The sequence below is a fragment of the Epinephelus fuscoguttatus genome, linkage group LG13 (genome assembly GCF_011397635.1).
Source record: "Epinephelus fuscoguttatus linkage group LG13, E.fuscoguttatus.final_Chr_v1".
NCBI lineage: Eukaryota > Metazoa > Chordata > Actinopteri > Perciformes > Serranidae > Epinephelus > Epinephelus fuscoguttatus.
In genome coordinates, this window is record NC_064764.1 from 31,658,055 (window position 1) to 31,683,942 (window position 25,888).

General features: G+C 42.5%; 1 protein-coding gene across 2 annotated transcripts; it reads left to right on the plus strand.

The window, feature by feature from the left end:
• Window positions 1–499: 499 nt before the first annotated feature.
• On the plus strand, window positions 500–17,977 carry cwc22 (CWC22 spliceosome associated protein homolog). 2 transcript variants are annotated; one of them, XM_049593700.1, is made up of 19 exons: window positions 500–618; window positions 2,742–2,792; window positions 2,903–3,120; window positions 4,748–5,031; window positions 5,137–5,391; window positions 5,639–5,767; window positions 6,034–6,202; window positions 7,095–7,148; window positions 7,262–7,397; window positions 7,525–7,731; window positions 7,826–7,984; window positions 8,824–8,905; window positions 9,283–9,343; window positions 12,723–12,800; window positions 14,763–14,915; window positions 15,136–15,263; window positions 15,710–15,811; window positions 16,381–16,568; window positions 16,666–17,976. In XM_049593700.1, exons 2-19 carry the CDS (start codon window positions 2,744–2,746, stop codon window positions 17,346–17,348), a joined length of 3,135 nt encoding a protein of 1,044 aa, XP_049449657.1. In that variant the 5' UTR covers window positions 500–618; window positions 2,742–2,743; the 3' UTR covers window positions 17,349–17,976. The 2 variants fall into 2 exon arrangements, with proteins under 2 accessions (XP_049449657.1, XP_049449658.1); XM_049593701.1 differs by lacking the exon at window positions 500–618 and having other exon boundaries at window positions 2,744–2,792; window positions 16,666–17,977.
• Window positions 17,978–25,888: the final 7,911 nt, after the last annotated feature.

The following is a 25,888-nucleotide window of genomic DNA, read 5'->3' on the forward strand; positions in this document are numbered from 1 at the left end:
TGTGTTTCCTGCCTCAAAGCTCAGAGCTCAGATCTGTCAGAACAGAACATAAAGAAAAGTTACGAAAGTAAGTAAAGTATTTAATTACAGAAGCACTTATACCTAACTTGAGCGCTTAAATTTTATTCTGTATTATAGTTCCACTCCTCGACATCTCAATTTGAAACACTGCCCTTTATACTCCACTATGTTAATGTGACTGCCATGGCCAATATTTCTGTTAATATTTTACATACAGAACTAATAGCAAGCTTATGAGATATGAAGAAAATAGAAATAAGCATGCCATAAAAAATGTGTTAATATATAACAATATATACATATAAATAAAATAAGAATCTAAGAAAATATAAACATAAGAAAGATTTGTTGTATAAGGTAAAGTGATAATGCATGAGAGCTTGAAGTAGAAAAAACACGTTGGAGGAGATCATCCTACTCACCACTAGGGAGCGACTCTGACAGCCTACCGGCTATTATTTTGAAAGCCGGAAGTCTACCATGACCCGGAAGTAATATATTTCATTGGAGGAAGTTTTCCGCCACAAGAACGACACTGATTTTACGGGGGGACTGAGACAAAACGAGAAGAGGACGCTTAAAACCAAAGAAAACAAAGTAAGAATACTTTATTTAAAGACGTTAAAGAAACTTCTGGAGGTTTTAACAACGGACTAGCCAGTAACTAGCATCTTGGCTAAGTAGCCGGAGCTATGATGGGATTAGCCGACGAGCTAACATTAGCTCATCCAAACACACATGGCGACAAAACTGACAACCGTTGACGATAATTTGAAGTTATAGATGATATCGTTGTTTTAATAACTCGTCCAAATGACTTGGCGCACAGACATATGCATTGTATTTTACTGTGAGTTATATTCTGTAGGAGATTGGTCACTTCACACAGTATTAGCTGTTGCTGTACGTCAGCTGAACTTCATTAACAGAGAGCTGTTGATCTTTTACCTTAAACTCATGTACACTGTCTTTAAAGGGTCAGTTAACCCAAGCAATGTAACAGGGAGTATTTTTTATAATATATAAATAAATGGAACAAGTTACAAGAGGTATTGAAATTAGACAGGTATGTGTCGTTAGATCATTTCAAGTGTATACAAGGTGTTATGGTTGTTTTACAGTGACCCTGCTTTGGTTAATTCACAGACATGATTTTCTACATTTTACAGGTTTTATTATTTAACCTTTTTCCTCTTTTTTTTTTTTTTTTTTTTTTTTACAGTTTTTTGTTATTATAGTCAGTGCTGCTTCTTAGTTGTTATTATGGACTTTTTTCATCACTGTATTGCTTTTGCTGTTATATATTTGTATCCCTATAGCCCACTGAGTATGAACTCTAGGCATTGTTGTAAAAAAGCTTAATGCTTAGTCAGTTTTCCCGGACTCAACAATGGTTTGATTGATTGATTATTTCAGTAATCAGTAAGCCGACCGACAGAATAAAAAAAAATCATGAACCATTTTTATGATCATTCAGTTCAAAACACCAGTATTTTGATGATACCAGCATCTTAAATGTGAAGATTTGGTGCTTCCCTTGTATATTATAGTAAACTGGTTAATTCCATGTTTTGGACTGTTGCTGGGCCAATAAAAAAGTAATTTGAAGACATGCTCTTGGATTCAAGCAATGGTTGCAGTGATATACCAGTTTAAAGGTATACTGTGATAGTAAAAGATGATGGTTTTCTTACCAAGTACATGTGCTTATCTACGATATTAACTGGAAATTGAATCTCCGCTTTATTTTAGTTATTTTCAAAGGAGAGACTTTTTACACATACTTTAATTTACACAATGGCCTCAGGGTTCAGTAATAAAATGTTAGTTCAACCTAAAAAAAACCCTCTCCATTTTCATTCTTTTAGGTCATTCTGACTAATAATATAAATTCTTTAATACCATGATACCGTGAAACTGCACTATTTTCTGAGACAGTAATCACACTTTGAAATCTCATACTGTTGCAACCCTAATTTAAGCAAATTGGCAAAGGGGCATTTGCCATTTTCACTGCTTTCCAATGTTTCATAAACTGACAGCTCAGTGATTATTCGAGAAAACAGTCTGTACATAATTGATTATAAAAATGTGTGATGGTTTGAGCCCTTCTTCCCACAGTCAGTGTCCTGTGCCCTTTTCTGCTCACATAAACAACCGAGTTGGTGTGACTTTTCTTGGCTGGCTTGGAGATTGTCTGAAGTCGATTGTTGTCAGAGCAAAATGTCTTTAAAATGATCCCTCAAAAATTAAGCTATTCACAGTCAGCTGGATCTTGACCAAGACCTTTTAAATGCAGAAACTGTCAAGATTCTGTGTGGTACTTGAAATAGTTTCCAAAGAGATGCACTACTTCTTCCCATTGTAACATTTGATAGAAACCACAGTGGCTGCTGTTTTAGGAAATTACTCAACCGGTTTTTCAAAATGAAACAATACATTTGTGAGCCTTTTTTTTTTTTTTTTTAAGATTTACACCTTTTGTATGGACCAGTAGGTTTGGGGCTGAGATCCAAAGACAGAGAATAGAGAAGTCAGAAAGTATTGAGAAATGGGTTAAAACACGTTTTACGTCTTTTTGTGCGATGATAATTTGACATTTGTAAAATATTATCGCTTTGTTCAGTAACCGAATCTTTCTGCTTTTCTGTACAAGTTGATTCGTGATGACTGTTACAATATTTGTTTGTTATCATCATAAATGTGTATGTGTCTATCAGGTATGGACTCTCCAGACAGTAGTCCAAGTCCTGCGCAAAAAGAACAAAGTGGTGAGTAAAACGTCCCGTGACAATTTTATGTTGTTGTTGTAGTAACAGTAGCAGTTGTAGTTGTTATAGATGTAGTATATTTATCTGATAAGGCTGCTCTCTGTCTTCAGGACCTTCGGAAGATGAGTCCACTTCAGCAGAGAAGCCCCAAGAGGCTGACTCGGCCGAGAAAAGCCCCAAAGAGAGGTCTCCTCAGGCCAGTCCTGCAGATCGTTCCCCCTCCAGGAGTCCTGCCTCCAGCAGCTCAGACGACAGCAGCAGCAGTGATGATGACGAAGAACATCAGGGGGCACTGAGGAAGTTAAGGAGCAGTGTGGCTCAGATCAAAGTAAGCAAGAACGTATGTGGATGATTTTAATGGCATGTCGTGTTTACATGCAACGTGGTGTTGTCACGATGCTGGAATTTCTAGCTTAGGGTGTTTTCACATGTGGTCCTTTTTAAATAAACCAAGCTCAGTCCTCTTAAAGCGCACCATGGACTTGAAGTGAGCTGAAGGTGGTCTGAGTTCGAGTTTTCAATATCGGTAGGAAAAAATGCATTGAGGGCATAAAATTTAAATTTTATATTTAAAAGCTAACTGTAACAAGGCCATAACATGACATGATTGTAACAGTGGCTAAGATACCGACTCCCCAAATCGATATTTTTGGTAACACTGATGCACCAATTGCTCTGGACGTCTTGCAGATGTTTAGGTCCTTGAAACAAGATTAGTCTGGTGTCTACAATCAGCTTCAGGGGTTAGAAAATGGAAGTAGACACTTACACTTAAGCATCTGCTGGAATAAAATCTCTGAAAGGCAAATTGTTGCTGTGACAAGAAATGTCGTGTAGTAACATTCAAGGCTCGGCACCAATTTCCTGCTTAGATTTTGAGTCACAAAGTCCACAATACATATGTTACAATACATATGTTGCATCAAGTGCTTTTCAGAATTTATTCATCCATGTATTTTCTGCTGCATCTCTGCTGAGCCTCTTAGTGCTGACTTGGTGTAATCTTTACCCTCATCCCGACCTCAGCAGGGAGAAAAGGCTTTTAATGGGATCTTTAATGACTCTCCTGGTCTTATCCTTGGTACAAACATCCTTTAGAGCAGTGCCTATTATATGTTCAGCTGAACAAACCTGCTAGGTGATCCGGCGAGTTAGATGAGGTATATAATCTCTCTAGCGTGTTCTGGGTCTCCTGCCAGTTACATGAGAATTTATCCTAGGAGCTTAAATTTACAGGCTAAATTGTAAACACATTTGCGGGGTATAAGGCTGTGGGCCAAGGATTTATTTTCGTTTATACAACATGGCTAAAAACTGACACACCTGTAGTTTTTCGGCTCACGTGTGCAGAACAGTTCAGCAAGAAAAATAAAGGACTGCAACACTGGCAGGTAGAAGAGAAGGAGTCTGCGCGTCACAAAGTGTGCTTCGCTTTTAATAGGCTCTCTTTAAAATATCTGGCCTCACTCAAAAAGCATTTTGTGATTGTGGATAACTGGCTTTGCAAGTTTGCCTGGTCTGCAGTGTTAGTTTCCATGGCAACGGAGCATGGTGGAGACGGAGTAGCCAGGGTTAAAGTTAGCTGGCCTGCTTCATGAAACAGACCATTGACCAGATAAGAAGCATCTCGACTGAATAAAGATGCAGCTTGTTTGATTGACAGAGTCACAGATAGAAGAGAACTGTGTGTCCATTACTGTCATCGTAGATGTGGACTCCCGGGGTGCCTACGAGCGTTTACTCAAAGTAGAAACTGACTCAGACTGACTCCAGTAGCTCCTGTGTTCTCTCTCTTCTTCAGCCAAACTCAGGCTTTTAAAAATGTCAGCATGCTGATCCAGTTTTCTCTGAGGAGTTCACCTTGAAGTCCATCGTTCACGGACGATCAGATCCTTTTGACGTGACCGAGGTCTGCTAGAAATACTGCTGACATGCTTTGTTTCCTTGTTGTCCAGAGATCAAGATCCAAGTCCAGGTCCAGGGAGCGAGACAGATCCATATCCAGAGAAAACGACAGATCGAGGTCCAGAGAGCGAGACAGATCGAGATCAAGATCCAGATCCAGAGAGAGAGACCGATCAAGGTCCAGAGGACGCGACAGGTCCAGGTCCAGAGAGCGGGACAGGTCCAGGTCCAGGTCCAGAGAGCGGGACAGGTCCAGGTCAAGAGGTCGAGACCGATCAAGGTCCAGAGAGAGAGACCGAGACCGTGGACGCTATGACAGAGGACGCTATACAAGGTAACGAACAGAAACACACAACAACAACTTAATTTCCAGATTCTGTTCAGCAAATAAATTATTCCCAGAAACATAATTTTTGTTTTGTCTTCCTGCTTTGCCCAGGGATCGCTATGACGATCACCGTGACGACAGGGATGGTCGTTTTGACCGGCGGACCAATAGAGATGCAGAGTCGGATTACAGGAGGCGAGGACGCTCAGGCTCCCCAACAGCAGACAAAGATCCAGCGGCAGCAGAGGAGCCGCCTGTCAAGAAGAAGAAGGAGGAGCTCGACCCGATCTTGACGAGGACGGGCGGAGCTTACATCCCCCCTGCCAAGCTGCGCATGATGCAGGCGCAAATTACTGACAAGACCAGGTAAGGCTGTTTATTATTATTTCCTTTTTATAGACGTCAGGATTAGGTCTTTTTCATTACCTCATTAATAACACTGTTATCTTTTGGTAAAAGTTGAGTAAGCATTGTTTGAACAGTTGAATGTGGGGCATTCAAGGACATATTTGTGTGTTGGCTCTGATGAGCTCTGTCAGAAAATGAAACCCTGAGATATGTTACTGTATCTCGACTGTTGAAACGACTATATATAATCTGTGTGTGTGTGCAGCCTGGCCTATCAGAGGATGAGCTGGGAGGCCCTGAAGAAGTCCATCAACGGTCTGATCAACAAAGTCAACGTGTCGAACATCGTCCACATCATCCAGGAGCTGCTGCAGGAGAACATCGTCAGGGGGAGGTAGGAGATGACACAAACCAAAAAACAGCTTCACATTAACCCTCAGTATTCACTTCTAAACATCTTTAACAGCCAAAGTGACGTTTCTTGGGAGCTACGTACGAAAGATCACATCACAAAAAGATAAAGATAAAACTTACAGATCCATGTGAAACCCGTACAGTGCAATGAGAAGCAGTCAGGTATCCATCAACTATCAAGTCTCTCCTCTTTGTCCCAGTTTGTCTCTGACTTCTCCTCTGTCTGTCTACCTGTCTGTCTCTCAGGGGTCTGCTGGCTCGCTCGGTGCTACAGGCTCAGGCGGCATCTCCGATCTTTACTCACGTTTACTCAGCCGTTGTCGCCATCATCAACTCCAAGTTTCCTCAGATTGGAGAGCTGATCCTCAAACGCCTCATCCTGACCTTCAGGAGGAGCTACCGCCGCAACCTCAAGGTACCTGTCTGTCTCTCTGACTGTCTGTCTTTCTGTTGCTGTTGATTGGAGGATCAACAGAAATTTTCTGGATCAATTTACAAGTGCCAAAAATAAATTTTGGTAGTAACGTTGGTTAATAATGTAATACTGATGAAATGAAAAGGGTGGAACTTAACCACAAGAGCACAGTGCAGCACCAACTCAAGCTAATGTCTACACTGTCTGTTCATTAGCTGTTTTAGATTTGGAGATGTGGGAGATTTGTTTTTACAAAAGTATAAAATAGAAAATACAATCTTGAGGTATACATTCACGCTCCATCCAGCATCTGAGCTCACAACAATGTCAGTGAGGAAGTTTGTGACAAAGAGAAACTCAGACGGAAACATTTGCTCAAATAAGTTAGTTTATGTGCAGTCTGAAGACACCTTAAAATTTAAATTGGCTGTAACAAGTCTGAGAGTCTTTTTTTTACAGCTTTATCAGCAGTCGTATTTGTGATGTATTAAAACCAGTTTGGGCGGCACGGTGGTGTGGTGGTTAGCACTGTCACCTCACAGCAAGAGGGTTGCCGGTTTGATCCCGGGCGTGGGAGCCCTTCTGTGTGGAGTTTGCATGTTCTCCCCGTGTCAGCGTGGGTTCTCTCCGGGCATTCTGGCTTCCTCCCACAGTCCAAAGACATGCAGGTTAATTGGTGACTCTAAATTGTCCGTAGGTGTGAATGTGAGTGTGAATGGTTGTCTGTCTCTATGTGTCAGCCCTGTGATAGTCTGGCGACCTGTCCAGGGTGTACCCTGCCTCTCGCCCAATGTCAGCTGGGATAGGCTCCAGCCCACCGCGACCCTCAAGAGGATGAAGCGGTTAGAAAATGAATGAATGAATGAAAACCAGTTTGTCTTTTGTTTTCCAGCAACAGTGCCTGACAGCCTCCAAGTTTGTGGCCCATCTCATCAACCAGAACGTGGTAGGTCCTGCAGTCTGGCTTTAGTATTAACAGAAGAGTTTAATGATGATATTCAGCTCTAATGAAGTTCGTTTTCTTCGCTATGTCTGCTCCGGCGTGTCTCTTACCCTCAGGCACACGAGGTCTTGTGTCTGGAGATGCTCACTCTGCTGCTGGAGCGTCCGACTGACGACAGCGTGGAGGTCGCCATCGCCTTCCTGAAGGAGTGTGGACTCAAACTGACCGAGGTGTCCCCGCGAGGAATCAACGGTAGCTACAACTCTTAACTCATTTGAGCTCATGATGATTGGTTAATCAATTAAGCCAATTATCACAGACAAAAAAAATCCCAAATATCAGAAAAATGCCTACAAATTCTGCTGGTTTCTTTTTCCAGCCATATTTGAGCGTCTCAGGAACGTCCTCCACGAGTCGGCCATTGATAAGAGGGTCCAATACATGATCGAGGTGATGTTCGCCATCAGGAAAGACGGTTTCAAAGATCATCCAGTGATCCCAGAGGGGCTGGACCTGGTGGACGAGGAGGACCAGTTCACCCACATGCTGCCACTGGACGACGAGTACAACCCAGAGGACATCCTCAGTAAGACCCGGAGGAGGAGACGGCATTTTACGGGACTCTCTGTAAAGATAAGCGTGAGTATGTAGCACTAACATGTGTGTCTGTGTTCACTTAGACGTGTTCAAGATGGACCCAGACTTCCAGGAGAACGAGGAGAAATACAAAACCATCAAAAGAGATATCCTGGACGAGGGCAGCAGCGACTCGGGGGAGGAGGGCGACGGCAGTGACGAAGATGAAGACGATGAAGAAGAGAATGCAGAAGAGGGAGAAGGTGAGACAAATGAGTCGACGACCAGAACAGACAGTTTTCTTCCCTGTCAAATTAAAGGGTCATTCCACTGATTTTTACTACTCAGCCTGTGGAAGCAGTTGTGTCGTGCTGGGAGGCCCTGAAGGAGTCCATCATTTTAGTATAAGTTTTAGTTTTAGTTTAGTTTGTTTTTGTTTAAGTACACGTTTTAGGTTTAGATTTAGTTTTAGTTTATTTTTAACTTTTTAAGTTTTTAAGTATTTTTAAGTTTTTAAGTTAAGTCTTGGCTCTGAAGGCAACAAACTCTGGCTACATGCACAACTAAATCCCAATAATTAAAATATCAGAAAACAGTTCGCCACAAAACTCTAGCCTCTTGTTTTTTGACTTGACAGTTTTTGATTTTGAGATGGAGCAGAGCCTGAACTGTTTGCACCTATTTCTCGTCTTTATGCTAAACAAAGCTAACAAGCTGCTTCCTTTAATTTCATATTTATCACACAGACATAAGAGTGGTATTGATCTTCTCATCCAAGTCTTGGCAAGAAAGAGAATGAGCATAAGTATCTAAAATGTCCAACAATTTCTTTGTTTTGTCTCTAACAAGTCCCCCAGCTTTATGGAAGTGTAACATTAAATCACTGAAATACTAAATGCAAATAAAATTAGTCAAATATTCTCTAAAGAAATTCCATAAATGAAACAGAAACTGAGGTGAATTCCAGGTTGGAGGTGGAGGATTAAAGAACAACTCACTGACCATGTTGGCTGTCTGATATTCTGATATTATAATCTCATATTAATCATCATTTCCATATTCTGGTAGGATTTTTTAACTTTAAATATTCCCTCTCTCACAGATGAGAAGGTCACAATCTTTGATCAGACAGAAGTCAACCTGGTTGCTTTCAGAAGAACCATCTACCTCGCTATCCAGTCCAGGTACACACACACTCACACACTCACAGTAACACACACTCTTAAAACACACTCGTACAGTCAGTGACTCAGTTGTCTCTCAGGGTGTTGGCAGTTATTTACAGCTTCTTCTATATTTGATGGACTTGGACTAATATTTAAAGCTGTGTTAAAAGCTTTCTGTGAGTGTGCTCGTGCGTGCGTGCGTGCGTGTGTGTGTGTGTGCGCGCGCGTGCAGCCTAGTTGCCATGGTTTCATTGTAGAGCAGCTCACAGGTTTGGAAAACAGGATAAAACACTGTAACAGATTGAGAAAATAACACACAAACAGGAACACACACACACACCTGAGCTCACGGATGTGCACTTACCGACTGATTTATTGATTGATTGTTTCTGTAGTTTGGACTTCGAGGAGTGCGCTCACAAACTGATCAAGATGGACTTTCCTGACAGCCAGACGGTGAGTCTGCACTGACACACACACACAGACACACACACCCACACTCTTGGCAGATTTAAAAGGCTTCACTGATACACACACACTCGACTGAGAATAAATGTGAAAACTTGTCTTTTTCTCTCAGTGTCTCCTCTGAGGATAAATCTGAAAATTCTCTGTAGTTTAGATAAATAAAACAAGCTGACACTCAGTAAACAGTGTTTGTTAACCAGAAGCAGTGGCGTCCCCAAAGATGGGGTCCGGGGGGGGGAACTGACCACCCTGATACAATTGCTGCCCCCCCACCCACCCCCACTGCATCCCCTGGTAAAAATAATTCAAGGCTGAAAATTTCTGCATTTAAGAGGCTGTGCCATGCTCATTTTCGAAGCTAGAGCGTAGGTAGTGGTATTTTGTGAAACTAGCCAGCCTAAGGCAGCCACTGGCACCAGCTTTGTCAGCACAGCCTGTCAGGGGCTGAATAACGCTCCAAACTGAGGCTACATTTTGGCCATTCTCAAAAGGGTCCCTTTAACTCTCACCTCAAGATATCTGGATGAAAATGGCTTCTATTGGTCCTCAGTGTAGACTTTATAGAATGATTGACGTAGCTACCATGACGTCACCCGTTTGTTTGTGGACTGCTTTGTCTAGTCTAGTTAACAGATAATTAATTTAAAAAAAACAACCACCCCCTGTACATTTTTCATGAATGCTGAAATTAGTTTAAGAGACCAAAACTGTTTTTTGCACCAGGCTATAAACATGATTTTTTTTTTCTGCTGTTAAAGTTGGACATTTTAACATGGGGGTCTATGGGGATTGACTCACTTTTGGAGCCAGCCTTAAATGTCCATTAGAGGAACTGCAGTTTTTGGCACTTCAAGGTGGCTTCATTTTTCAGCCTCGGAGGTTGTCACTTGGTACCCCCATGAGTCTCCTCTAAACTTGAGAAGGCTTGTGCCCCCAGTAAATGTTTTGTTCCTTTCAGTGAATATACTCCTTCAGATTAAAGCTGTATCTTTGTCTTTTTAAGGAAAAGGACACCCAGTCTGTTAAAGAATGAGTCACTGAACATGTACAGATACAAAACACATTAAAACGGGATTGTTGTAGAACTCTAAATGCTGACTGTACCAGTATTAGTCTGTGCACATCAGATAATTAGTAATAATAACTATAAAATAAGAAACCGAAGTGTATTAATTCACATACTGTCATAGTTTTCAAAAGCCTATTTACTTCGACAGCATCAGTGAATTCTGAAATTTAGTCATGACTTTGGGTTTTGGTGTGCCACCTAAGATTTCGAGTGGTCACCCCTATCAGGGCACATCTGACTAGAAATACATGACAGTAGCGGAATGTGAAATCCGGAGCTGAAACAACTAGGCGATCGATCAAGAAAATTAATTGGCAACAATTTTGACTCTCAATTAGTCATTTAAACCTCATTTATGCCCCTTTCTCTCACACTGCCAACCAGAAGGTGACGCTGATGAACAATTTCACTTTTTGATCACTAAAGATGAAAGAGAGTGTAAACACGCTGCCTTCATGTCTGTTGTCTGTTAATAGCTCCGTGCGTGTGTGTGTGGTCCTGAGGCCAGGTTGTGTAACAGTAATGGTTGCTTTCAGACGTTGACAGTTGCGGGTCAGCTTTGTGTGTGTGTGTGTGTGACAGAGATAGATAAAAAGCGTCATTTGTCTGAGGACAGTTAGTATGTGTGTGCGTTTGTGTGTGTTGCTGTTGCTTGTATCTTTGTGAGGACCAGTGTGTGTGTTTGACCTTCACACTGATGACTACTCAACACCTCTTCAGACAGAAGCAGCGACTCATTTCTGGCCGTTTGTATTCAACTGTAATATGTCGACTACTGTTAATTAAACTCTGTGAACTTCGACCTAAAAGGGAGGCGTCACATCTGTAGCATCATGACGTCATCATCTGTTCATGTCTGTAATTTGTACACAGTGGGCAAAGTGATGTTATCGTCATAAATCGTAAATGTATCTGAATCTGAAGCCACAGAGAACGTGAGAGGAAACACCTGCTGTGCACAGCAGAGATACGACAGTCCTCACGAGAATACTGAAACGACCTCTGTGTGAGGGAGAGGTCAGAGCTGATGACCCTGTCAGCCAGAGTTTCATCAGCATCAGGAGTGAATCATTCGACACAACAGCTGGAAACACAAAGATGCTCGGCCTCTTGCAGCCTCAGTCTCACACACACTTCACTGCCACACTGACTGAAGGACATGTTCATGAAAGACAAAACACATTTCAGTTTAATCACAAAATTTCACATCAAAATAAAAACTCGTCCTCGTCATCATCCACATGAATATTACTATCTGAGCTGCTGAAAGTGAGCTGTCTGAGTTTTGTCATGGTCATGTCCCGCCGCCACATTTTCTTTACACATTGTCGGTCAAACAGGGTCTGACAGATGCAAAAAAGGCAGAAAATCAAACCTGGTCCAAAACTTTTTATGATGGACGAAAGTTTTGGACTCAGTGTGCAAATGTGATTTACACACCATGAGGTCGTGTGACAATTTCGTACGAAAAAAACGGACACAATGTGCAAAGGCTCTTAGTCAGATCCAGCCCTGGCTCCTCCACAGATCCACACTCGTCCAAACAGGGTCACTGAGTTCCTGAGTGTCACTGCTCAAACCAGATTTCTGTAACACATGGGTCATCACAAGTGCTTTATAAATTTGAACGAAATGGAGGACGGGCAGGAACTATAAAAATACAAATTAAAGTACAAATTCAAGAAAATGGACCCAAACAAAGTTTTAAAATTATTTTCAACGTCTTCTTGTGTGTGGTACACATTAGTCTCCTATAAACAGGGAGGAGATACTTTATAATCTGCAGAACATCTAAAGTCACATACTTTTAGGAAACGCCTCTTGAGATTACAAAGGTTAAGAAAACATGTTTGTCTTCAAGATGTTTATGGGAGAGGGGCCCTATCAGTGTCTGAATGTGTGTGTGTGTGTTATGAGAATGACACTGACATCACTGATATCTGAGGACGTGTCATCACAGCTGCTCTCTACACGTCACACACACACGGTCAAAACACAACGTCTTGAGTTGTTCTCCCTCAGACTGAGGGTGTAACCCACCTCTGGGATTTAGCTCCTGGCTGCTGCTCTCACATTCACATCATTTGAACTTTAACCCCGTTTAATACTGAGCTGATCACAGCTGGTCGAGACGCCTCAACATGAACAAAGTCATAAAATGTTTTCAACATAAGAAGTCAGCCACATAGTATGATTAAAATATGAAGCCAACAGTTTATTAAACATGATGTGAACCTAATGTGTGATTTCTTTAATGTATAAATGTACTAATAAGATATTTGATGTCTGTGTGAACAGAAGGAGCTGTGTAACATGATCCTGGACTGCTGCGCTCAACAGAGGACCTACGAGAAGTTCTTTGGTCTGCTGGCCGGGGTGAGACAAAACAAAAATCTCTCTTCTCTCTTGTGGTTTCTATCAAGTCAGATGGGTTTTGGTTTTATGTATCCAGGTTTTGAGATATCTTTCTCTCAGATTTTTGCTTCCACATCGACACAAAGGAGGTGAATGAAAATTAGTTTGTGGTGCTCATTGTATGAAAAAAGCACACTAAGAAAATTCAGCAGCTCTTTCCAGATGCAGTTTCTCTGTTACTTCATTAGCACTCTTTGGCACATTTGAGCGCTAAAAAAACACCTAAAACCATTGATTTTTTTTCCCCAATGGACCTTTTGTGAAGCCTCACCACTTTGTGATGGTCCAACAAGCTGTCAGAGTAAGCATGGAGCCCACACTGTAACTAACTGCACTCCCTGATAAAATATTATCATATGTTTGGAGAAATGAAAGAGTGATTCCAGAGAGAAGCAGACAGAGGGGTGTACAGTCTGTGTTTGAAGGATATATCCAGGATGTCAAACTGACTCAGCAGCAACAACAGGTTAAAAAGACAAAGATAGTTAGAAGCTAAAGCCAAACTATAGGCTACAGATCACAGTGTAAAAGTGAACCACCACATCACTGCTGATCGCCACACAAGACAATGCATATAAAGGGAAACTTTGCTGATATTGAACCAGCTGTGTGGCATCGCAGTGTGTGCAGATGAACAGTGTTTGCTGCCAGCACCCAGACCTCTGCCGCCAAATGGGCAGAGATCTTCAGGGGAAGTCAGACAACGTTCATCTGCGCACACTGTGACGACACACAGCTGGTTCAATATCAGCAAAGTTTCCCTGCTTCCCTTCACTGGTTCCTGTACAGCAGGGTCAGTCTTTGTTTCACTGTTATAATCATTAAAAAGAAAAAGCAGCATGTGTATACATTCAGTAGGCTATATCTTCAGTAGCTAGCTAGCTAACCCTACACTTTTCAGGGTTTGATTTTGGTTTTGGAACAGGGAAGAAACGTGTATCGTTTTCAAAAGTGAACACAAACAGCAACAACACTCTGAAAAACCCAACTGTTTCCAGCCTCATGCATTTCACTTAGATATTTTTGTGCTGAGGACATCAAAAGTTGCCATTCAAACCTTTTTTTTAAAAAATTATTATTATTCACACATTCTAAAAGAAGCATGGTGGCCCGACTTTAATGGGAGAAATGGAACACTTGGAGTGTAACCAGTGCCTTGAAGCTGGGCTTATGTGGGGCTGCCAGGTGGAGCTGCAGTATGAACACACATTCAGGACTGCAGGAGAATTAATTCATATTTCTCTGTTTGAACCTCCTAATGGTAATGATGCTTGTTATGATTGGACTAATGGCTGGTTAATGTAATGTATTATTTCCATTCTCCTCGGCATTGTGAAAATTGAGTAATGAAAACATAAAGTAGACGACAGGCAGCTACATTAGCTTGAGTCTTGAGTCACGACAATCCTGTGAATATTTTGACTATATGCGCACCTGCCACAGTTTACAGGGCGGTCGTGACTCCAGATATTTCTGGACTGGCTCTGACTATCACAGAGAACTTTAATGTCAGAAGAGAAACAGACTGAAGACTCCACGCTCTGATCTGAGCTGTCGGTTTGTGTTTTTCATCTCTGGTTGTGAGAGGAGAAACTACGGGAGCTGAGTGGTCAGTGTTTAGTCTGTTCCACGAGCTCATCAGCAGTCTGCAGACATCAGCCTGAGATCCTGTTCAGACACAAACAGCAGAAGCAAATCTGTGCAGACTGTTTTTTTAACTCCAGTGCTGGTGAAAATGATTAAACTGGATGTCTGTGCTGTACTTCGTCAAAGCTTCTGGTACAGATGATCCATAGCTGTCTCTCTGGTATCTATACGTAACACAAGTGACTTTGATTTGCCGTTCAGTCTGTGAGAACATCTGAAGCACTGCTGAATTGCATCTAACTTGGTGTGTGTGTGTGTCTGTCTTTGTGTGTGTAGAGGTTCTGTCTGCTGAAGAAAGAGTACATGGAGAGTTTTGAGGGGATCTTCGCAGAGCAGTACGACACAATTCACCGTCTGGAGACCAACAAACTGAGGAACGTGGCTCGACTGTTTGCTCACCTGCTCTACACAGACTCTGTACCCTGGAGTGTAAGAACATGCACACACACACACACACACACACACACACACAAAACCTTTAAATCCACTCCAGTCTGACTAACCTCAGATTTAACTCACTCATTGCTGATTGTTCTCTTGATTGATTTTCTTCATAAATCATGGTACTCTCCATCTGTCTGTATCTCTGTCTTGCTCTGTGTGTGTGTGTGTGTCTGTCTGTCTGTGGTGAATGTCTCTCGACCACCAGGTGTTGGAGTGTATCAGGATGAGTGAGGAGACGACGACATCCTCCAGCAGGATCTTTGTGAAGATCCTTTTCCAGGAGCTCTGTGCCTACATGGGCCTCCCCAGACTCAACCAGAGGCTCAAAGACCCGTAAGAACACACACACACACACACACACACACACACACACACACACACACACACACACACACACACATACATAGTCTGAAACATGAGGTTGTCTGTCCCTATTCAATGATAAATGAGTCTCTAATGCTGTGATAGACGGAAAGATATTTATTATGAACATGATTATTTTAGGGAAACAGTTCTGAGGACTAGTTAGAAAGGAAATTTAGAGAAAAAGAATAATGAAAGAAAATGTGTGTGTCTGCTGGTCTCTGCTGTTAACTGGCTTTTGGTCAACTTAGTGGTTGGAGGTGTAAAAGTAAGAAGAAACAACACTGTCTGATGATTTGAGAGTGTGTTCAGTGGGTAACTGAAGAGTAAAACACAAACATATTTAGATAACTAAGTGTATTTGTGTGTGTGTGTGTGTGTGTGTGTGTGTGTGTGTGTGTGTGTGTGTGTTTCAGGACTCTGCAGTCATTCTTTGAAGGTCTTTTTCCTCGTGATAATCCCAGAAACACTCGCTTCGCCATCAACTTCTTCACCTCTATTGGACTGGGAGGGCTAACGTAAGTGACAGAAACTTTTACTCTCCTCCCTGCCATGTTATCAGACCTGCCTTTATTGAAGAAAAGACGCTAACAAAGTTCTGCTAATTCCGTAATAATACTTTTAATTTCCTGTAGATTCTTCACAATAAAAGTCCCCCGTTATTTTATTATGTAAATTTTTTTTATTGTGAAGCACCAAATTAAGGAAATGTTGAGTTTTCAAGCAGCAACTTCACACAACTTCTAATACGGCTGATAGCGAACATGAAACTGTAAAACTGGCTTGGCGTGGCACGCGCAACTAAACTGACAATGGAAACATAAATTTGTGCGGCGTGGCTTTATTCGACGTGGTCAAGAGACAATGGAAAAAGGATAATAGGGACCAACACATAATAACCCTGCCTGTTTACAGAAGGAGTATAACATCAGATCCAAAATTGTGTAGAGTTAATTGCACAGACAGTATCTTTGTGAAATTGTAATATGAATTTCTTTACATTTATTACAAAAATAATCTGTCCAAACAATCACATGAATGTTGTTTACACACAAACATCTCACAATTACAATTCTCTTTCTCTCAGGGACGAGTTGAGGGAACATTTGAAGAACGCTCCCAAGATGATCATGACTCAGAACCAGGAAGTGGAATCCTCCGACTCCTCCTCGTCCTCATCGTCCTCTTCCTCCTCATCTGACTCCTCTTCCTCAGACTCCTCCAGCGAATCAGATTCTTCAGACTCCTCGTCCAGCAGCAGCAGCAGCAGCTCAGGTACATCTGTTACTTTATGATAAACTGTGTTTTTCTTAAAACACCTCAAATAAAAGGAGGAAATTCATATTTTATTATCCTCCCTCTCATCCTTCAGACTCGGACAGCAAACACAGGAAGAAGAAGAAGAGAAAAGAACAGACCACCGAGAAAAAGAAAAAGAAGAAGAAAGGAGAGGAGACGAAGAAGAAAAAGGACAAACAGTCGGACAAGAAGCGAGCTGGACGCAAGAATGACAGTGAGGACGATGATGACAGTGATGACGAGAAGCACGCGAGGAAGGACAGGAAAGGTCGTGCACGTGAGGTGGAGGGGCGTGAGCGTGCACGTGATGCCGAGGAGCGCGAGCGTGCACGTGACGGCCCTCACCGGAACAGACGAGACGAAAGGGAAGAAGAAGAGATGAGGCAGCAGGAGGAGAGGAGACGGAAAATGGACGTTCAGGGCCGACAAAGAGACGCAGACAGGGACAGAGACAGAGATGCAGACAGGGACAGAAACAGAGACGCAGACAGGGACAGAGACAGAGACACAGACAGGGATAGAGACAGAGACGCAGACAGAGACAGAGACAGAGGGAGGGATCGAGAGAGGGAACGAGGAAGGGACAGAGAGACGGAGGAGAAGAGAGACAGAGACGGAGAGAGGGAACGACGAAGGGACAGAGAGACGGAGGAGAAGAGGGACAGAGACAGAGAGCGAGAGAAGCCGAGGGACAGAGAGAGGAACAAAGAGAACAGAGACAGGAACAGAGAGCGAGAGGAGAGGAGGAGGAGGTAAAACTTTTCATCCCTCGTGCAGCAGCAGCAGTGATGGACTGATGACTGACAGACAAGTGAAGTCTCCGTCTTCTCCTCCTGTCCGTCATCCCTCGCTTCTTTACCTCATCCTGTCAGTCACTGCTGTTTTGGATTTGGGACCCGTTTCTCTCCGTCTCTCCTTCTTCTCCTGTCTCTCCGTCTCAATCCGTCTCTCTCTGTATTTTGTATTAATGATTTTTGTTGTTGATAAAATGCAAAAAAAAAAATTAAAGTTGATTTAGATGTTTTGTAAACTGGTTTTGTTTCAACTGTTTCCAGCTCCTGACCAAGGTTTTATTTTACTGTGCAGTCACAAGAAGCTCCTGTCGGTCAATGACTGTTGTCACCAAGAAAACAATTTGTCCCTTAAAATTTTTTAGTTGTCACCATTGCTGTTTGTTTTTTAAGTTGGATTTTATAAGTTCTTCAAAAGCCCTGTTTCCACCAAACAGTTCAGTTTGATACGTTTTTTTTCTCCATTTCCACTGTGAGAAGTTGTGGATGGTACCAATGGAACCGTTCCGTACCGTCCCCATGTTTGGTCCCCCCTCTGTTGGGGTACTTAGCACACAGATCTGGTACTAAAAGGTGGAGCTGTGAACACTGCAGTCTGGTTGGTCAGTACAAGACGGTCACTCTGCTCAGGGCTGAGTTGTGTCTGGTTTTGAGGCTCATGTAACCACTGTTCATACTGTGGAGAGTTTTATTAGTAAACTGTAACAATAAAATGAAAGGATGTTTTGCTGCCTCTCACAGCAGCTGGAGTCTGAGAAAAAATAACTTCATTCACTGGGCCGACTGCCGGCAACTTTTAAGGTGGAATGTTAACTTGTAGTGTTATTCAGTGTGTGAGTTCACGATGTGAATCAATCGACACACCTTCAATTTCAATGTGACAACTTTGACCAGATTGAACTGAGTGAACAGAGTGAACTGCATATATTCTAATCCTCGCTCGAAGAAAAAAAATGGTCACAGAGCGTCGTTCCTGTGGGCTCCAGCAACACTAAACCCCTGAGCTTGCCTGAGAAGGACTAAATGCACAAACCCGCTATTTTCAAATATCCCATGGAGAGAGACTCTCACTGCAGCCTGTTTTATTTTGTTCTGAAAATGTCGGCGTGCAGCCTCGTTCTGTGGACGATAAACAAGGCGCAGACTGATAACAGAGGAAATACAGTGAGTGCTGGACGGAGCAGTGAGTGACAACAACCCCGCCCACATTTAAGGGTACTGTTTGCAGTGGAAACCCTAGGGTCTAGGTACCATGTCAGAAGGGTTACTGTTGGTTCCAAAGGTACCATACTGAAAATGTTTGGTGCAAACTGGGCTGAAGGTACTCAAGTGTCTCATTGTCTGGTTTCCCATGTTTTTGGAAGAGATCACACCTAATACTTCTGAAAAGTGTCCGAAGAAAAGCACAAGAAAAGTGACGTCGCTCCAGGTTTCAAAAGATTAATCTGTATCTGGACTACTTCCTTACCAGAACCAATAGCTTACTTTGGACAAAGCCAGGCTAGCTGTTCCCCCCTGTTTCCAGTGTTTATGCTAAGCTAAGCTAACTCTCTAACTGTACAGACATTATAGTGTTATCAAACTTCTTGTTTAACTCTCAGCAACATAGGCAAATAAAAACTATTTCTTCAAGAGTACCATAAAAGCTCTGATGTCAACACACTGAAACTCGCTTCAGTGGCAGAACTGTAGTATTAAAGCAAATGTGACGACACAATCCACTGACGGAAAACCAGCAGCATCAACATAACCAGGCGTCCACAGGTAAACACCAGCTGAGCCTCTGAGCACCACAGGTATGTCCAGGTGTGTCCCAGCTCACACAGCCTCATCACTTTCAGGTTTCACCACTCCAAACAGAAAACTATAGGTTTGTTTGCAGCAGTATTTTTGTTGACAGTCAACAGTCCCGTCTGGTGGTGTCAGCTCACATGTGTTGATGTCTGCACTTCACTGACTCATTTCCTCAACAGGACCAACAATGTTTCCAATGTCTGACCTTTTCCTGTCACGCAGCACCTGCCTGGTTTCTCCAGATTATCTCTCGCTCTGACAGGATGTTGTGTCACACTCTCCAGCTGTCGAGGGCGCTTCACATCACAGAGGAGGAGATTAATAAACAGGTAAACTGTGAGACATCCAACGCCATAAGCAGGAAACATCACCTCACTGTGGGTGCTGACAGATGGAGAGGTGTAGTGGTAGTCAGTGAGGTAGAGGGGTGGGTTACAGAGGAGGAAGAGGGTTTACTCACCTACATATTACAGTGGCTTTTTGTCCGATAGGTGGATATACCTGTGTGTATCCTCCACTACTTCCCTGGACAGATGTCTTGCTCACTCACCTGTTGTGTGAAGTATAAATGTAAAGCACATACTATAAAAAAAGATGACTTGTTTTTAGCGTTTTGAGGCACGTGTACTTTATACTTACACTCCATTTTGAAACTAATGTAAAGCCAGTGACTCAGACATCCTTATATCCTGGGGCAGGTCGTTCCAGAGCCTCCAGGCCCTGATTGACAGGCTCTGTCCCCTTTAGTCTTCAGTCTGGACTCTGGGACATGCAGAGGACCTCTGTCCGAGGATCTTAAACTTTGTGAAGGTTCATACGGGACTAAAAGGTCTGAAATGTAATCTGGAGCCATGACGAACCTTTAAAGTAATTAATAAACTTTTGAAGTCAGTCCTAAAACAAACTGGGAGCCAATGTAAAGAGGCTAAACTGGTGTGATGTGGTTACGTATCTTGGTTTTGGTTAAAAGCCCTGTGGTTGAGTTCTGAATCGTCTGAAGGTGTCGCAAGGTTTTTTGATTAAAGGGATAGTGCACCCAAAAATGAAAATTCAGCCATTATGTACTCACCCATATGCCGAGGGAGGCTCAGGTGAAGTTTTAGAGTCCTCACAACACCAAGGGGAGAGGGGGTAGCAACACAACTCCACCTAATGGAGGCTTATAGCGCCCCAGATTCAAACATCCAAAAAACACATAATTGAAACCACAAAATATCTCCATACTGCTCGTCCGTAGTGATCCAAGTGTCCTGAAGCCCCGACATAAAAAGTTGTTTGGAAAAACGTCATTTGAACTCTGTTTTTAGCCTCACTGTAGCCTGTAGCTCTCATTAGGCCCGTTTCCACCGCGGGAACTTCGGGGGAAAATTTACGGGGCCGGGGCCGTTGGTGCGTGTCTCCACCGCAGGAACCACCCCCGAAGGACAGAGTTCCGGAACTTTTACAGGGGCTCCTCGGAGTAGGTACTCAGAACGGCCCCGAGAAACTCCTGGCTGGGGCTTGGGGATTACTTGGTGCTGACTGGATATACTCAAGGCAGGATGTGACGTTTTGTAATTACTATGGTTATCATAGATTGGCTGGGCTAACGCTAGCTGTTAGCCATTAGCAGTGTCTGTAATAACTCAGTAACTCAATATACAGTCCGTGAATAAAATATTTTTTCCAGCGGATATCTTAGTTACAACATGATTGAGCTAGCAAAGCAGTTTTGTGTTGCTATGTGTGGTATTTATTCAGTTTTGGGAAATCACGATGTCTAGAAAGCATCAGTGGCTGCAGCTGACAGGGACAGCTAACAGCAGCAGCAAAGCTAACATCAGGACGCCATCTGTTAAAAGCCTCCCGTTATCGGATACGACATGAAACTACTCCAGTTAGCTCAATCATGTTGTAACTAAGACATCCGCTGGAAAAAAATATTTTTTTTCCACAAACCGTTTATTGAGTTATTGAGTTAAGATACCGCTAACGGCTGACAGCTAACTACATCCCTATGTCTCCCCAGTCAAAATGGTCGCGTAACTTTACAGGAACCTTCCTCCTCCGCTCTCTCAGTGGAGACATGGCGGTTGAGAAGGCCATTCAGAGAGAGGATGTTCATATAGTAACCTCCCAGATAGTACCAGGAACTTCTTCAGTGGAAACGGGCCTAGTACCTCTCTGTGCACCACGCTCAGGTGTGCGCACAGTGGACTCTGGAATTTTAATTTTTGGGTGCACTATCCCTTTAAGACAGGAATAAAATCTAGACATGAAGAGATAAAAGCATGTTTAAACGTTTCTGTATCTCTAAGAGTTCAAATAGATCTTGTATTAGTGTTGTTTCTGGGGTGATAAAAGCAGGATTGGACGAGCTCAGTGACATGATGTTCAAGACATAAATAACTATCAAACATGACACCAAGATTTCATGCAACATGCTTCAAGAGAGACAATCAGCTCCTGTTTTTAATCAGGAAGCTGAAGAGCTTCGGTGTTAGCCTGCACATACTTAAAATGGCATACAGAAGTTTTGAGTGCAATTTGAGTGCAAGGAGCAAAAACAAGCTCTCCAGGAGTGTCAGCTTTGCAGGAAAGGTGATTGGCAAGTCACAGAAACAGCTGAGCGATATATTTGACAGTGCTGTACGCAGGAGGGTGAAAGACATAATTGCTGATGCCTCACATCCGTTAACACTCACAGTTTGAGCTGCTCCTGCCTGGGCGTTGATTTAAGGTCCCAAGAACCAGTCGGAACGTATATCCTCCTGAGACCAAGCATTTGTTTGGTGTGCATTTGTAATTTCTCTTAGCACTTTGGGACTAAAAGGACCTGATAAGTATAAAAACTAAACATTGTCAATGATGATTTAACTCCAGTGTCCTGGTCTGGTTGTAGAGCAGTTAATTTTTTTGTAGAGGTTCTTCGGATGGATAAAAGCAGGCTGTTGGCTACCTCAAACCAGGAGTCCGTTTCTTGCTAACTGTTTTTTTTTTATCATAACCATTAGTGCACTGGTTTTACTGGAGAGGCTCCCAGCGCTGTTTCTCCCTCACACACACACATACACACACAACACTGTATCCTTGTACAACCTTGATGTGTTGTTCAAGGTGAGAGGGGCGTGTGTGTGTGTGTGTGTGTGTATGTAAGTGGGTCGTTGCAGTGCTGGACTGTGATTGGCTGGGTGTCCCGAGGAGCAGAGGAACTGGATTGGTTTGCTGCGGCAGCAAATGGAGGAACAGATCCACTGGGACCTGGGAGCTGCAAGGAACTCTGGGAAACCACAGAGAGGCCCTCTGCTCAGAGAGAGGAGAGAGAAAGAGAGGGGTGGAGGTGAGAAACAGAGGAGTGGAAAGTGGAAAAATGAACACAGGATACAGTCAAAGAGCTGTGGAGGATCACTGAGTCTTTCTCCATCTTTTATATTATATTATTATATTATAGAACTCAAAGTTTCCAAACATGTCAAATATGTCACGCTGGATTTTGGGGAAAAGTTTACAAAATGATAAAAGAGTCGTTGCTGTTTGTGTGTGTGATAATGTCAGTGAAGAAATGCTTTTAAACCTGCTGTAACTGTTTTTTTGGCCACTTGGGGGCAGCAGAAACAAGCTGCGAACACAACACTGACATATTATCACCTTTAAACAGTTAATATGTTGAACTTGTTAGCAGACGGTTGCTTATTAACATGTGTAACAGTTATTGAGCAACATAATCATTCATTAGGATTCATGTTTGTATCCACATGATGAGTTTTAGTCCAATAAGGTTATTCTGATTCTCAGAGGAATCAGACATATCACACTGTGGATCCACAGACGATACTTGTTTGTAGACTAATTGATAATTCATTGTTTGTTTTAGTCTCTTCATGGGATTTGTTGACAGTAAGGCAAATACAGAACATCACCAGACTTATCTGTAGAGAGAAGATTTGGACTTTAAGAGAGCTGGCTCAGTTCCAGGAGTTTCCCATCATGCTTTGAGTTTGTTGGGAGGTCGACAACATTTCTGAGCTTCAGAGGGAGACAGACAGGAGCGTCTCTCTCAGAGCAGCAGTGTGGAATGTCTCAGCTCTCTGACATCACGTTACCTGCCTGCTTGTTTGTCTGTCTGTCTGTCTGCCTGCCTGTCCACGTCTCCCAAAAAGACGCTTTTCAGCATCAGTCAAAGGCGATAAAGAACAGAAACCATAAGTGTTGTTAGTGAATAACAAAGTAAGTGAACACCACAGTTTACTTCAGCTTTGTACTCTTATAGCCTGATAATCAACTCCATAAGATACGAAAAAACTTTATTTATCCAGAGGTAAATTACTTTGCAGAATATATTAATTGCTTGATTGATATAAAAATATAAGAATAGCATTCAAATATTTACTTTTTTTGTAAGAACCTCTGACATTATCTCAAAGAAACAACAAAAACATATTCTGTAGAAAGCATTTAGAATAAAGTATAAAAATTAGATAAGCAAAATATCAATGAGCTGCAATAATCCAACGAACTATTTCAGTTGTTTCTGTTTTTGGTCACTGAGCTTCACTTGTTTAAGAAATTTCAGTCAACATGAGAACTTTTACTTTTATACTTTAAAGGAGCAGTGTAGGATTAAGTTGCATCTAGCAGTGAGGATTACAGATTGTAACCAGCTGAAACTTCTCCTGGTTAGAATTCCTTCAGTGTTCATGTTCAGGAGGTTTTTACAAGGAGCTGAATCACCCACAGGTCTCCTCCTCTCAAAGACAAACGAACCAGTTGATAAAACCGTTAAAACACTGAAAAAAGCACCTTCAAGTTAATAATCAGTGTTTCTCTGACGCTGTTCAGCATGTTGCAGACGGGCTGCTAGTGCAGCGCCTGCTAATGTGTGCTCACTGTTTTCCTCTGATAACTTCAGATCCAGGGACCAGTTGCAAAAAACACCTTAAGTTTTCTCCTTAAGTATGACATTTAAAGCTTATTTTCTCCTTGCACAGTAGCACAGATTCCCTTAAAAGGAAAACTGTTAACTCATTTACTGTGTTGAAAGAGATTTTACAGTGGTACAAGTTTCCATTGTGATGTCATCTCACAAGGTTGGCTTATAGTTAGATAGTGAAAAAATGGCAGAAGAAAAGAAGACAAGAAAACCATACAGGTCAGAGGAGAAAATGATTATACTTATGGAGCAATGCAACCATAGAAAGCACAAAGTACAAAGTAAATCTGATCCCCAAATATCAGAAAACAATTGTAGGAAGAAATCCCAATGAAAATGGATTCAGTCAAATATAAAGTGTAAAATCAAAAGCGTATTCACTGGTCGCAGAACACTCTTCTCAGGGTGTTAGGTTTTTTTTTCCCATTTATCACCATAAATGCAGTCATGTTGTCGTTAAGATAAAGTCAGAGGTACTTTAAGTTTTTCCCCCCTTGCTTTAATTGCTAAGGTCTTTTGTGCAACAGTCCTTGAAGTCCGTAAGTATAAGACCAAGACAGGGGGAAAGTGTGCCAAGAAAATCTCCCCCACACCATTACACCACCAGCAGCAGCCTGAACTGTTGATACAAGGCAGGATGGATCCATGCTTTCATGTTGTTTACACCAAATTCTGACCCTACCGTCTGAATGTGGCAGCAGAAATCCAGACTCATCAGACCAGGCAACGTTTTTCCAGTCTTCTGTTGTCCAGTTTTGGTGAGCCTGTGTGAACTGTAGCCTCAGTTTCCTGTTGTTAGCTGACAGGAGTGGCACCTGGTGTGGTCTTCTGCTGCTGTAGCCCATCTGCTTCAAGGTTGGACGTGTTGTTGGTTCAGAGATGGTCTTCTGCAGACCTTGGTTGTAACCAGTGGTTATTTGAGTTCCTGTTGCCTTTCTATCATCTTGAACCAGTCTGGCCATTCTCCTCTGACCGTCCTCTGTAAACCCTAGAGATGGTTGTGTGTGAAAATCCCAGTAGATCAGCAGTTTCTGGCACCAACAACCAAGCCACTTTCAAAGTCACTTAAATCACCTTTCTTCCTCATTCTGATGCTCAGTTTGAACTTGAACTGAGTTGCTGCCATGTGATTGGTTGATTAGATATTTGCCTTAATGAGCAGTTGAACAGGTGTACCTAATAAAGTGGCCGGTGAGTGTATATTCCAACATATCCCCCTGAATCCTGCACACTGGACCTTTAAATAAAAGATCTGAGTACTTCTTCCACTTTTGTTTAAAACCAACTTTTCAGGGGCATTAAGTCCTAATGTTTCAGCTCTGGCTGGAGGATCCTTTAACCTGACACCTGCTGACGTCACGAACAGGTGAGTTGACAGTAAAAACACACAGAGGGAGATACAGAGACAGGTAGAGAACTCTGCTGAGAACAATACCTGTGCTGCAGCCAGGACCGTTTTAAAATAGATTTTATCCGCTTTTATTTGCCAACAACAAACCTGGAAACGAGTCAACCAGAACCTGCTGCTCTCACACACACACACACACACACACACACACACACACACACACACACACACGGAGGTAAGAAGCTGATTTCAGATAATTTATTCCTTCAAAAATCCATCCAATTATTTTATTTTTATTGGATGCATGATAATCCTCCCTCTCTCTGTCTCTCTCCCTCTCTCTCTGTGTGTGTGTGTGTGTGTGTGTGTGTGTGTGTGTGTGTGTGTGTGTGTGTGTGTGTGGCGCATGCGCAGTGCCGCCGCTCCTCTCTCGGTGCGGCGCAGAGCGCGCGGC